Genomic DNA, 14,877 nt, shown 5'->3' on the forward strand with positions numbered 1-14,877 from the left:
TGGCCACACCTGCAACGGTCATTTGCCTTTGTGTTAGAATTACACATTTAAATAACTGCTATTTCTGCATCAGGTTCCTAATCCTCCAACTCCACAGTTTACGCATGTAAAACCGTCTCAAACTATAATGCTGGTGTGAGCTGAGCAAAGTGCATATTATTACCTTGTGTAATACGTTTTTTCTATATATTACTTCCTCTTATATTATACTTCCTGCACTATGATGGGAATGCCCCATTATGTCAAAATGAATTCACATCATGTGGATTATTTGGTTGTTTTAAGGGATACACACTTTGTAAAGTCAGATTCTCAGTCTCAACCATTGCCTGAGAGACTGGGGGGGGGTTTGTGTGAGAGACTTTAATATATGTGACTCTGATGTATTGACGGGCTTGGCTATTTTATTGATTGATTGATTTGTTAAGGTCAGTTTACACCGGGGATCAGTTCCTGTCTGGCTATGCAGCGCATGGTTGCGGGGTCGAAGGTCAAGCTTTGTAGTTACCATTGTGTGAACCCTTCCGAAGCAAGACTTCGATAAGATAACAAGTAGCTATAAACAAGCATTTGTCTTTGATGATATGCCAAATAAATCGGAATAAAGGTCACAAACCATATGTGTAGTGTAGAGAAATATCTGACGAGGAAAATTGTTGTGTCACAAACTATATATTTGTCTTCCAACATGCTCAGAAACAGATGTTAGTAATTCAAACAAACCTGTGGAGCAAATTTGTCAAGCACACAAATAAATCTGCGTCACGCATGTTCATTTAAATAGACTTTCAGGTCCAGATGCTTATAGAGGCAAAAGAGAAGGGATCATATGAAGCACGGGATGAATAAGATCAGAGCCAACTCATTTACTTTCAGGAAGAGTTATTGTACATGGAAGACCAAAGCCTAGAGGTGAAGCCTGGTTAATGTATCTTTCACTTAACTTCTGCCATAACCTGATAGCTGAGCAGAGAAGAAACTTTCTCAGGCAGTAAAAAGTGACGGCAGAACCAGAGAAAGCGGACCACACAGCGTTCCTACATCACAAACGCTGATTATTCTGAGACTCTCCTTAAATAACACACATACCGGGGGAGCAAAGGTCTGGGGATTCTACAGTTATTTGTAAGTGAGCATTTACTGACCCCTGGCTCGTAGTATGGGGAACATGAATGGCATCTGACCTCTAGCCAAGAGGTTCAAATATATCCCGACTGAAAAAGAACAAGGAGGAGAATGAAATGAATGAAGAATGGAATAATGGACAAGATAAAGGTTGTCTTGCATGAAATCAGGAATAAAGGAATTAGAGACCAATTTAAAGTGAAGGTTCAAACAAAAAAATGAAAATCACCCTCTTGTCGTTTTAAACATGTATAACTTTCTTTCTTCCCCAGAGCACGAAAGAAGATGTTTTGAAAAAAAATGGTAACTGAACAGCCCATTCCCTTCTCTTGTACATACACAAAACCAATGCAAGTGAATATTTTCCATTACTGTTCAGTTTCCCGACATTCTTCAAAATATCTTTTGTGTCATACAGGTTTGAAATGGCAAATGGGTGAGTAAATAAGGACATCATTTTCATTTTTGGGTGAACTATCACTTTAAGCCCTCATCAAATGGACATGTAACAAAGAGATTGGCTGAGATCTAAATATAAAGTAAAGTAAACAATGGATCAGCAATTTAATAAAACTTCTGTTTGTTTTTTAAGCGTAGGGGGCCCTTACGCAACATCAACATCGAAACCAAAACATCCCCTCGGATCCGCACTTGCCTCCACAGAGCTCCAGGACATCTGACCATGTTGCTAGGAAACAATCGTCTGAGCGACCCCTCAGGTAGACGTAATCGATTTTACAAGTCTTCAAAATGAAAAACATTGGCTGAATGTAAACCATCACCAAACATAATCATCTTTACATCAGAATAACCAAGAGGAAAAGTGTAGATGTTGAAAATATTGGGTACATTTGGGTACTTGGGTATGGAAACAGTGGGTGCTAGAAACTTTTGGTTATGGTGTAAATTTCTGCTTTGAATTTTTTTTAAATAAACGACTGAACAATAGTGTATATCCAAACTAATTAAGTCAACACAACAGCAACCTTTTTTCCTCTACACATACTGTCAACACTCCTAATTGTCCAAAGCACACCCCATCTGTTGACCACCCAGAAGAAAAAAATGTGTTAGGTTTTCATCAGAGTACACATCCTTTGTATATGACACAAGAACGTGTTAGCTTCTGCTGATGCTGTGTAGGGCCCATGACTTGTACCTTCTTGCTCCTTTGGGACGGGCATCTTCTTCATTATTCATGGCGTGCCTTGCTGATGCTATTAATACCAGCATTTAGACTCATCATGCTCCAGTGATTCTGTCTGCTTCTGAAATTTTGCTCATGTGAGGACCATAAGGGTGCTTCCTCAAAACATTTGAAGGACTTTTATGCTGTTCCAACTGCAATGAGAGAATTTAGAAGAAATGACTTATTAGTTACTAAAGTAATTCTTCATTACACCAACTTCCATATGTTTAATTCTCATTGAGAAGAACGTGCAAGTTGGTACAGTTACAGGTGTAATTTGGAACCATGGTGTAAACCTTAGCACCACTAAAAACAGCAAATGCATTATGTAGAGCCAGATATTTGTATTTTAGTCCACTTTAGTGAAATGTTTTTCTTGCCATACAAATCTTTGGGTGTGAAGGCAAAGCTGAAATGGACAGTTCACCCAAAATTGAAAATACATTTATGTTTATGCATTTGGCAGACGCTTTTATCCAAAGCGACTTACATTTCATTCCTATACATGTATACTTAGGTATCTGCAATCACCTAGGATTGAACTCACAACGCAACGCTCTTACCACTGAGCTACAGGAAAGCTGAATACGGTTATCATTGATTCATCCTAATGTCATTCAAAACCTGTCTGGCATTCTTTCTTCGGTAGATCAAAAAAGAAGATATTTGGAAAAATGTCTCAGTGGTTTTGTTTCTCTACAGTGAAAGTCAATAGTGTCCCAAGTTGTTGGGGCACAATCCGCACAAGTGCTCTACAAAATATCTTCTTTTGCAGAAAAAGTAATACATGTTGGAATGGACTGACATGAGGATCAATAAAGGATTCAAGAATATTCATTTTATTCATTCAATGTCTGAAACTATAGTTCTGTGTAGACAAAAAAATAGAATAATCTTTCGTTACAAAATTACATTACAAACATTTTATTAAAAATGTTTTTATGAAAAGAAGAAGCATCAGCCTAGAGCCCAAGACTCCTTCAATGATGCTTAAACACAGTTTGTCATTAAAAAAGGTTTAATTAGTTTTACAATTCATTATACTACCGTAGAAAAAATATTAATACGCGAGTAGTGATCCTAAACTTTCTGTTTCGATGTTGAATTACCTGTCATGTTTGCATTAAAGTGTGAAACTCATCTGTGGGTTGCAGGTTTCTTGGCTTGTCTCCGGGGATCCGAGGAATCTAGTTTCCTCTCTGAAAGTGCCAAGTTTCTTCACATGGAAGGCTTTCCCATTGAAAGAGAAAGATGTTTTGGAGCATGTAATTTCAGCTGCAATCCGCTGGCCATCTGCGAAAACTGGCCTGCGCGGGAGCAGCTGTTTAATAGCACTATCACATATGAGAGTTTCATATCACCCCACTTTAAAATCACATTCATAGAGCAGCAATGAATTTAATCTCAAGAACCTCTGAGGGGTTATACTAATATATTTCACGATTGACGATGCACGACGAAACGTTTAATAGATGCGCAATGGCACAACTCACAAAACGAATATATCGGAGTACGCAAAGGGTTCAATACTGTTAGCAAGGTTGATAATGCACTTAAAAGTCTAGACGTTAGTAAAATTTACACAATAAAAGCCTTTTTATGAATGCGTGTAAAACTTGCCGTTATAAATTTGGTCGAAGGCCGTTACACCACAGCTAAACCTCGAATGCACGAGCGTGCATATGGCGCCATCTAACGGCGCAAGAGAGTAGCGGCCTCTCTCTAAAATGCAGATCTGTCAAACAAGTGACACTTATATAAATATTTGGCATGGTAACCAGGGTTTCCAAAACCAGTTACAGCAGATACTGTTCCTAATAAAACGATGCATTTTTATGATATGTGATCACAAATAACATGACACAACACTTTTATTGTAGTAACAGCAGTAAGCATGATATTTTGTCATAAACTCATGTAATGTCATGGTTACAAAATGTTATACTACACAAATACTCCTCTCATCAAAAAGAGGCAAAGCCCTCACTATTTTTGCAAAATGATTGGAATTTGGCTGACACAAGAACACAACACACAACCAGTAATCTGACTGTTTATTGAGTCAAGCAAACACCATTGGAAATGAACATAATTCTGCAGATATAAGACAGATGGAACCCATTCAGCAAACACAGAGAAGAGTACTCAGAAAAAGAGTAGATAATGGCTATACCGTTCTTCACAGACTAACTTGCAAAAATAGAAATTGACTTTGAATGGACTAAGTGCGTTCAGGAGACATCTATACTTTGGTCACCAATATTTCTAGACTGGCTCTGGGCTCATCTATGGGCTTTACTGGGCGATGCCTATAACCCCACAGGCCAGACGACCTCCAGCGTTGCCCGTTTTAAGACTTTCATCATTGCCACCCTTCCCCAAGTCATCTGCCTTCTCATGGATCTAGAGCAGAATATACACAATAAGTACGTTAATAGAACAGGGTTATTATAGTTTGGATTTAATTTGTTCTTTCAATTTTATTTTAGCGTATTCATGCTTTTCAATTTAGATTTGGTACAATTTGAACCAAAAATAAATTAAAAATATACTGGCCGGGTTTTACAGACAAGGCTTGAGACTAGTCCCAGACTAAAATGAATGTGTGACCGGTCTTAACTGAATAGAACTTGCCCAGAAATATCTTAAACTTCAGTGCCGTTGTTTTGTCTAGAGATGCACACCAGTAATGTATTCTTCTTAAGTATTTCTATAAAAGTGACATAAATATCTTAGTCTAACTAAGGCATAGTCCTGGTTTAAGGTAAACTGTGCATAGGGACACGTTATTGTGTAACGACAGTTCGATTTGATTTTAGAAATAAGCAACTATATAATCCAACAGGCACTCCATGCACGGAGGATTGAGATGTGAAATTGTAGATAGTTGTTTTCTTACCACCATGGTCCTTCCGATGATGGAGTGCTGCCCTGTCAGTGTCAGAAATTTGTCCACAATGTGGATTTTTGCAACACCATTGCCATCAGCTTTCACATTACCAAGGTCCCCGACATGTCTGAGGCATACAGATAACAGTAATGTAATCACACATCTACCAGAACTTGGCTTCTATTTACACAAGACAATTTAAGCACAGTGTATTATTTTCCGAAACAAGATGGATTACAAAAACTTAACTACACACCTGGTACTTCTACAAATGAATACTACAAAGTTACAAAGTAATGTCACCTCTAAAAATGATGGGAAATGTGTCTTAAAGAGACTTCACTTCCCTTTAGATGAGCCGGATTTATGGCAGGTTCATGCAAATTTCACAACAGCTAGTCTACTATAATTAACTAAACAAATATTAAAAGTACATTCAAATAAAAAAGCGAACCTCTTCTCTTCATTTGGCGCCCCGTGATTATTATTGTGAGGGTTGAAGTGCGGTCCTGCGCTTATGCAGCCTGCAAACAACACAGGAAACAAAGAAAATGATATAAGTCTCGTAGTCTGTGCTCATTTCTGGAATCAATTATAACCACAATGACATCTTCTGTATACAAACAAAGACCACGTGTTTAAGACCATCAGCCGCTGGTTGGGCACCCACAATGAAAATTAAGATTTGATAACAAATATCCTGCACTTTAAGGTACATTCTTTAGGTCTAAGAGGATTAAACAGTTCCTTGAAATGTTTTTTGTTAGGGTGCTTACCATTTGTGTTGTCTCCAAAAGCATGGACATGGAAACCATGCTCTCCAGGTGTAAGGCCAGTGATTTCACCGGTGACCTTGACAGCATCATCCTAAACACAAATGACCTGTTTAAGTATCTTATTTATGAATAAACAGAAATATTGCCTTCTCACCATGACAGATGTGAACTATTACCTAAAAATGAGTGTGTAAAAAATAAAGTACAAATAGATCTGACTATAACAACATAGTATAACTTGTATTTAACACTAAAGTCTGAATGAAATGTTTAATATCAAGTTGATCAAGTGTTTTTGGTTGTGATCCAAGTTTGGTGTCATACCTGGCAACATTTTAACAGATCTCTGCATGACTCAGCAAACTTCCTGAGTTAATGACGTCTATGTCAGCACTAAAACTTGATTGTAAGTGCTTGGACATTTTAAGTTTAGGTGAAACGTTAAAGATGAATGACCATTTTATCGCAATTTCGCTGCAATTCTGTGCGCATGTTCGACCAGAAGTCGACCTGCCACCGTATCAAAGGTCATCACGAAGCTACTTTTACACGCACTAGCCCATTTACACATTTCGTGCCTTTATTTATTGATTCGTTGTACTAATAAACAAAATCTATTGTTACTGAAAATATGTTGCACAACAGGCCACTGTACGTTAGTTCATTAGCCGGTTTAGCCATGGAAACAAATGATCAAGCATTACCGCAATGACTGTTATGCAACTTCACAGTTAACGTTAACTGAATGCAAGTTGCTCAAACGCAATGCAAATTTAATTCTCATTTTTTAAGTGATGTTATATACATTTCTAATATAACGTTAGTATTGTGGTCTACCTGAGCTCGCGCCGTGGTTGCAGGCTAGCTTCTAGCGAGCGCGAGTCTCTACGAGAACGTCACAGATTTTTTTAAACTCGTGCACAAATAAACACAATATTTTAACGTTACCTCTGGGACAAAATAGACCGTGCCAGTCACTTCACCGGTACCTTTCAGCACGCAAACCGCTTTCGAAACCATGCTTGCTTTGGATTATGCAAACTGACGAAGTTCTGACTGAAACTGCGTTTGATAAGAGGGTGAGCTGAGCTTGAGAGGAACTGACCAATGGGGGATCAGAATAGACTGGAGGACGCTGATTGGCTCTAAGACGTCTATTGTATTTTTGTAAGATTGTATTCAGTATGTACAAATGGTTTATTTACGTTAAAGCAACTTACCTATTACGTCAATGTTTGTACATTCTGAGGTATTTTATTAAAGGTCTATAAATACCCCAGGTTGAATTTATGGTTATGCAGATAGTTGGTTATAAATCAAATGATTGTCTATCAGTCCTTCATATATGGTCCCTTCACCGATTTCTGAGACCACAAACCCCCATTCTATGTATAAATGACTCATTAACGTACATTCAAACCATTTATGACTCGTGTCACATGAAAAACACACCAATTCAGAGGCATCTTGGTTGTATGTTATACAGCCCAGCAAAAGTTGGTCTGTTTATTTGTTTAGACCATTTTAAACTTCAAAGCCTTACTTCTAGAGTTGGCACAAACTTATCAAAGACACCGGGGTAAACAAGCCACTTAATACCAGTCAGTTCATTCATTTGATATGAAAATATTTTATTAAAACCAAATCCCTATCGCTGAAATATTTGAGGTTCCTACCTCCAGAAACATAATTATAAAAACATCTTATCTTGTTCGTTGTAAACATTAAGTTAAAAACATTACAGCAAAGGGGTCTTAATATCATATTTTAGTCAATCTTTCCATTATTGAAACTAAAGGGATTTAATTGGAGAAAAAAGGTCAAACCTACAAATATTTTTGAGTAATGTTAGCATATTTACAGCAGAATTTCATTAATCCCTCTTTTTCTTTTGTTTTATTATAACATTCAAGCTTCATTGAGGTTGGACACTAATTCACAAGGCAATGTTCCATGTTTGCCAAAGACGCCGTAATAAAATGAACTTCTGAAAATCTTGGTTTGTGCAGAAAAACCAAGCATCACACATATAAAGCATCCAAACAGGTGTAGTAACACTGCTTATTTGTTTCTTTTTACAGCCATCAGTATTGAGGATTAGCACTGAAATGGGAACCGCTTATAAGGTCTTCAACTCAGGGACACTTTACATATATTCAGTGCCCTTTATGACTCTTCTGTATGTGTTTGTTCGACAGATTTGTTATCTCCTATAGGTTCGGAAGCTTTTGAGTCTGGTAAGGCTTCAGGAAGTTCTTCAGCAGAGTTTGCGTTGGGCTCGTCGATATTCATTGGCTCTTGAAGTTTTTCACTGGGTTCTTCCCCAATGTTGCCCATTCGATCGAGTCTATCGTCTTTATCCCAACGTGTGCTTCTCTCTCGAGTCGCTGGTTCTCTGCCTGAGCGTCTGCTTCGCTCCTCACCACCGTCCTTCTCTCGATCTCTCTCTCCTTCCGGACTCCGTCTCCAATCTCTTCGTTCCCGCTCTCTTTCCCACCCACCCTGTTTTTCCGGCTCTTCATGCCAGCCCCCAAACCGTTCTCGACCTTCTGACCTCTCCCCGCCATGACCTTCACCAAATGGACGATGCCCTCCAAACCAGTCTTGCTCCCTATCTCTGCCTCTCCCTAGACCAGAGGGCTCGCCTCTGAACGGCCTTCCCTCGTGGTCGTTCGGCCCGTCTGGTCTAGGACCGCCGGGTCTCATAAAGGGTGGTCCAGGTGGCGGGAAGTGGCCCCTGATGCCATGGGGATGAGGTGGCATGCCGAAGCCCCTGGGTGGAGGCTCACGGTGCATCATCTGAGGTGGACCTCTGGGTGGCATCATCTGTGGGGGCATGGGTGGCATGCCGGGCCGAGGAGGTGGAATGGAGAAGCGTTGCATGTGTGGGGGGGGCATCCCTGGGGGCCGCTGTAAAGGCATCATACCTGGTCTTGAACCCAAAAGACCAGGGGGGGATTGCATGCCCATCCCCGGTGGACCTCCAGGAGGTACCTGGTTTCCTTCAGAGGGCATAAAGTAGAGAGAAATATTCATAAACTCACTTTTCGGTTGTTTTGATTTTATTTCAAGATGAATAAATCTTATCACAGATGCTATGACTTACCTGAGTTGAAGCCATCTGTTCCGTCATTGTTGATTCTTGCAGGATCACTTGACCGGTCTTCAACTGAGCCGGCAACTACAAAAGAATTATGGGACAAATCAGATCAATGTGACAGACAACTAAACAGACCTACTAAAGACTGCCGATTTCTATGTCATACCTGGAGGCATCTTGATCCCTGCTGAAGGTGGATGAGGCCCAGCGGCCCCCAGAGGAGGCATGGCACCCGGAGGAAGAAATCCTGAAGCATAACCCACAAAGAACACCATCTTTGTTAATGCACTGGGTACAATGAGTACTTATAAACAATAGATATCAATCCTGATCCAGAGCATGTATATTTTCTTTCATTCAAAGGTTGACAACTTCGATAGAGAGAGGTAGAGCTGTACCTGGTGGCATCTGCATAGGGTTAAAGCCTGGCCGTATAAAGGGGCCTGGAGGCGGGGGAACACCTGGTGGGAATGATGGGGGTGGCATATTCATGGGTCCTGGGAATCCCGGCGGTGGGACCCCGACTGCGCCAATTGGTTGAACAGGAGGAACCTGGTTCTGAAAAAAGATATATATATTAGTGGAGAAAGAATTACATTCAAATAAACTCAAAGAAACGTCACGGCCTACTGGGTTTAAAAAATCTTCACAGAAAAGATACGTTTGGACAATTAGAATAATTGGACTCTTTAGAGAGCTAGTATGAGTTACCTGCATAGGTACCACTGGAGGCGTTTCATCCATTTTCCTCACCTCAGGCCTCCCATTCTGAGACTCCTCGGCTTTCTCTAGTTCGCTCTGAGAGTCTCTCCACTCTGTAAACAAACAAAGAGAAGTCAAACGCTAAATATAGGCAATACTTTTAAGCATTGCCTAGCCAAAACCAGTAGCAAAGGATTGAATATCGACCTGGTGGGAGAGAATCAGTGTCCAGCATTCCTCCTTCTTTGAACACATCCAGGTCTTCCTGTTTGATTTTTGACCAGGGTATGTAAGTCACACCCAACTCCACATCCCAGTGCTGCTTGAACTCTGTTTTAATGCCCTTATTTAAAGCCCAGGCAATCTGTACAAACACACCAATGCATGATTGAAAGATGTCACTATTCATTGGTGATGTATTACAAATGAATAAAAGAAAAAAGATTATCTGGTACCTTAATGGCTTTCTGGTTGAGTTTGTTTGGACCTCTGCTAAGCTTCTGCAGAGCTCGGTAGGCATCTTGACGATGGATCATGACGATGTAGGCACAACCACGAGGGGGAATCATCTACCAAAACCACAAAAAAAGTGAGCTTCACAAAAAAAAAACTGTAACATATGCTAAGCTATGCGCACAGTTAATACTGAACTTACATTAATTGAATCTATCTGACCAAACTCCTCTAGTAAACAAGCCACGTCCTGCTGTTGTGTCCTTTTATCCAGCTGCCCCACCCATAATGTTGTACTGCATACTGAAAGAGAGGGATATTATCTTACATCATGCACAAGGATATATGAGGCCAACGCTGCCACCCTTGTGGCTACAATAGGAAAAGCAGCTCTGCTTACCACTGAGAGTGTTGTTCTTCACAGCCGGAAGGCCTTTCTGCCGCCGCTCTCGTTCCCTATCCCTCTCTCTCCTTTCCTGAGAACGCGAGTGAGGTGACTGACGCCGACGCTCTCGTGAACGGGATCGGCGGTGCCGCATTCGTCTGCCACGGGAATTTGAACGAGACCTTCTTCTTTTAGGAGATCTGAAAAACACGATGTGTAGTATGCAGGACAAGTTTAAAAAAAAAAATCTTGTTTAACATGCAAAACACAAAGCAGATATTTTGAAGAATGTTGGACTTTGGTCCCCATTCACTTCTATTGTAAGGACACAAAACTATTACAAGTCAATGGGGACCAATGGTTGTCTGTTACCAACAATCTTTAAAATATATTTTTTGTGTTCTGCAGAAGAAAGAAAGTCATACGGGTTTAAAATTACATGAGGCAGGTTTGAATTAAATGATGATAGAATTTTCATTTTGGGGTGAACAATCCCTTTAAGCATGTTGCACATACCTTGATCCTGAGCGTGACCTTGACCTCTTGTCATCAGGGAAATGGCTCGCGGTTGCGTCTGAATTTGTGGGCCTTTCCTGTACAATGGATTATAATAATTAATTATACAAACAAATTTTCTTACTAGTGTAAAATCAGTTACTTGAAAAACAACACAACGGACATCTAAAGATGTATGCTTAAATGACTTTACCTGATGCTGATGTCCAGCCATGATCTGGTTGAACGTGTCGTTCTGTGGGTGGAAAACTGTATGTGGCTGTCCCATCGGAGGCATTATGCCTGGGAAAGGCTGCGAGTTCATAAGACCAAACCCTTGGACCTGTCCATTTGATGGCAGAACAACCTGAGCACACGCCAACAAGTATTTATATAACAGGTAAACATTAAACTGCATATTCAAGTTTGTTGTAAGACCACATACCTGCTGATGCTGTGACATGCCCATCATATGTTGTTGAAAGTGCTGCATCTGATTGGCCAGATGCTGTTCAGGAAATCCTCTGCAAAGAGACAAACAAATGAAAAATTAAACATCGAACATAGAACTGAGCAAGTGATACTACAATGTACCTTTGTTTTAAAATAAAAAGATGCCACTTACAAATTAGGTTGAATAGATGGTGTTTCGTCCTTTTTGCCCTCATCACCAGCTTCTGGCTCATCATCATAGTCAAAGCGGTCCAGAAGTGTCTGAAATACATGTAATCAACATTTATGACAAATAAAAAGTCATCTTTGCTAAACTCTGCCTTTTACATGGCATAATGTATAAATTACTATTAAGAAAATACATCAACATTAAAACAACATTTTAACCAAGAATATCGGTTTATTGAAATCTCCAATTCAATCCAATGGAACAAAAAGCTTGTATGAGCAACTTAAGGAAGGCAAATATTATCATAAAGCAATTCTCTCAAGTAACTACACTTACCGTATCGAAAGTTGCCTTCTTCTCCACCTGCTGTTGTGTGTGATGGAGATGCTGATGTATAAGGGCGGATGGTGTTGCGGTCATTGGCTGAGTCTGTAGGTGGATTTGACTCCTGTTATTGTCTACAGTTGGAGACTGAGGTTTTCCTGGAGGCTGAAAGTTCTGAAGCATCTGCTGAAGCTTCGTAAAATAGTGAAAGCATGAATATACAGAAATAATTAAAAGTTATCAATTGATACACAGAGTAGATTTTATCCTTAGCTGTACTGAATCAATGTTGGTGTGACTCACCTTCTGTCCTTGAGAGGATTGAATCAGTTGAGCAACTGCTGCAAAAGCATCGGAGTTCTGAAGCTGAGGAACAGTTGCTGTCATGGAGTTTGACGTCACCACAGGATGACTCTGCTCCTGCTCTCTCACTGGAGACGGTGGAGATGCTGCACAAATGATATTCATGATAAAGTTCTTATATGTTATTATCAAACTTGTTTATAACATTTTACAGATGCATCAGTGCCTTACCCCCATCAGGACCACTGTCCACTCCTCCTGAGCTGCTGGATCCAGCGGCCATGTCCAAGAGTGGCTGGATCACATCGATCTTAAACACTCCATTTTTCTGCCACAGATTCAACACTCGTACTATCTTACTCTGGAAACAGAAACATCATGAGCATCAATGAGCATAAACAAACATCAGAGAACCTATTCCAATCACTTAAATCCCAGAAAAATTAAATACATAGCTGGAAATACTTTGCTAACTCACCCGATCCTCTGTGGGACACAAGCACAGGTTCTCGAATGTTCCCATGATGTTTTTGGTGAACCTGGGCCCAAAGACATCTTTGTCAGCTCCAAACTGATGCCGTGACTGTCTCACAATAGAATCCACCACATAGAGACCCGGGACTTTGTACTCAGGCTTGCACTGATATGAGGAAAGTACACAACAGCTTTCAATAAAATAAGAGGTTCTGCAAAGAACCAACGATAAATGGGAATCGTCTTACTGTACAAAGAAATCGGACCTACCTTCTTTATGAATTTCTCAACAATTTGGACAACATGCTTGTATAACTAGAAATAAATGAAGAGAAGCTGTTAATGGTCTGTGTATCTAGGGATAGTTTCAGACACAAATAATACTGCTAAATAAGCATCAGATAAAAAGTTCAATGTACTTTTGCAGCCTAAAGACGTACTTTAATGGCTTTAATTGCAGATTTGGTGATAGCGATCATCTTGGCCCTCGAGATGGGAGGCTTAGAGTCCATCAAAGAAAATAACTGCAATGGAGTCATACAGTCATGTTAAAGCATAGGATGCAGAGGAGTTGTGGGTTTTGAAAAGAAGTTATCACAACATACATACAAGTGTTCCTAAATATTTCCAATGCAAACAGCTCTATAATTTATCAACAGTGGCTTACTTTCATTATTTTTATCTTTATATAAAAATGAACATACTGTTATTTACTAACTTGCTTTGGAAACCATGGTTTAACAATAGTAAAAGGGACATATGAAAAGGTTTGACACGGTTATTTGTATTGCCATAGCTAAACCACAAATACAATGTTTAAAAAAAATAGCTTTAGAGACAATGGTATAATAGTGTTTTACTATGGTTTTACTACAAATACCATAATGAAGCAATCCAATATGTTTTATTGTAATAAAACCATTGTTCATTTTCTAATATGTCTCCGAATGTAATAATTGTTCCATGAAACAAAACAGTCATACATGTTAATTACATACAACAGAATACATAGACACGCCCACATCTGCACATCAAGATGTACTTAGTATTCCAGAATTTGACTACCATTAAAGGAGGCTTGTCAATCATAATAGATCATTACATGTAAATACAACAACAGTAACAACAGTACGCTGTCTACTACCTCTTGGTGTCGTATAGTTAATGATAGTTTATTTAATATGTAAATACGTTTTGATGAAACGTTATCAAGGAAAAGAAGTACACGCGACACAAGTTTGCAAAACAGTCATTTTAAACACATCCACATCAAGTCTGTGTTTGGCGGGACGAGTTTTATGACAATCGGGAACTTCCGGTAATTTGTGTTTACTTCCAGTATTAGCAAACATCTATATTTTTGAAATAAGAATGTGTTACTGTAACAGGTTGTTGCTCTGCCCAGCATGTGCTGTTTAACGCTGGACACATAGTAACGTGTTAAGTGCAATGTTACAATGTATCCATCTGAGACTGTAAACAAAGTGCAAACTGTTATGAGTCTGGCACTTGGTTTTGCGTGCCATCTCCTAATTTTTGCACAAACGTGCATTTATTAATGTTGTTCTGGCATGAAAGTAATCAAAGAAGTATATTAACGGCAAAGGTTTTGCTGTGTGTGTATCACATCAAGCTACAAAGCTAGCTGATCGACTTAGCCATTAAAACCTCAAAATATATTAGAACCGAACATACCGAATAACATCTAGAAAAAGCACCAAATGTAATTTCAAACGATAGCTTGGTACAACAAGCCAGAGGCCACTTGGCATCTTGCAAATGCTTATTTTAAACAACGAGGCCTTCATGTGTTATGAGCCATTGCAAAACACTGATAGCTTGTGCTTATCAAAGCGCGAGCTAACGGTCATTTAAATATGTTTAACGCACACAAACCTCATGATTAAAAGCGTTGACGGCATCCATGATGTCCCGTGACTGTTTTGCAGCTACTTTAACCGATAAAATCAGAAATGTATGCGGTACTGTCCTCTATCAGGCCGCCCCAACATGTCCGCCCCTGGCTGGCAGCAGACAGC

The 14,877-nt window shown here is 39.6% G+C and overlaps 2 protein-coding genes across 2 annotated transcripts; both read right to left on the bottom strand.

Moving 5' to 3' along the window:
* Positions 1-4,351: 4,351 nt before the first annotated feature.
* sod1 (superoxide dismutase 1, soluble) lies at positions 4,352-7,075 on the bottom strand. The gene is made up of 5 exons (XM_056736324.1): positions 6,929-7,075; positions 5,981-6,071; positions 5,659-5,728; positions 5,214-5,331; positions 4,352-4,717 (listed from the first exon to the last, which is right to left on the bottom strand). The coding sequence occupies exons 1-5, from the start codon at positions 6,998-7,000 to the stop codon at positions 4,610-4,612; spliced, it is 459 nt and encodes a 152-aa protein (XP_056592302.1). The 5' UTR covers positions 7,001-7,075; the 3' UTR covers positions 4,352-4,609.
* A 515-nt stretch (positions 7,076-7,590) lies between these two features.
* On the bottom strand, positions 7,591-14,877 carry scaf4a (SR-related CTD-associated factor 4a). The gene is made up of 20 exons (XM_056736929.1): positions 14,735-14,877; positions 13,279-13,362; positions 13,109-13,153; positions 12,843-13,004; positions 12,596-12,725; positions 12,365-12,510; positions 12,074-12,253; positions 11,741-11,829; positions 11,561-11,639; positions 11,330-11,482; positions 11,137-11,213; positions 10,636-10,820; positions 10,438-10,538; positions 10,238-10,351; positions 9,990-10,146; positions 9,792-9,895; positions 9,479-9,638; positions 9,247-9,327; positions 9,087-9,161; positions 7,591-8,982 (listed from the first exon to the last, which is right to left on the bottom strand). The coding sequence occupies exons 1-20, from the start codon at positions 14,762-14,764 to the stop codon at positions 8,147-8,149; spliced, it is 2,988 nt and encodes a 995-aa protein (XP_056592907.1). The 5' UTR covers positions 14,765-14,877; the 3' UTR covers positions 7,591-8,146.

This window comes from Triplophysa dalaica, chromosome 22 (assembly GCF_015846415.1).
Source record: "Triplophysa dalaica isolate WHDGS20190420 chromosome 22, ASM1584641v1, whole genome shotgun sequence".
NCBI classification, from domain to species: Eukaryota; Metazoa; Chordata; class Actinopteri; order Cypriniformes; family Nemacheilidae; genus Triplophysa; species Triplophysa dalaica.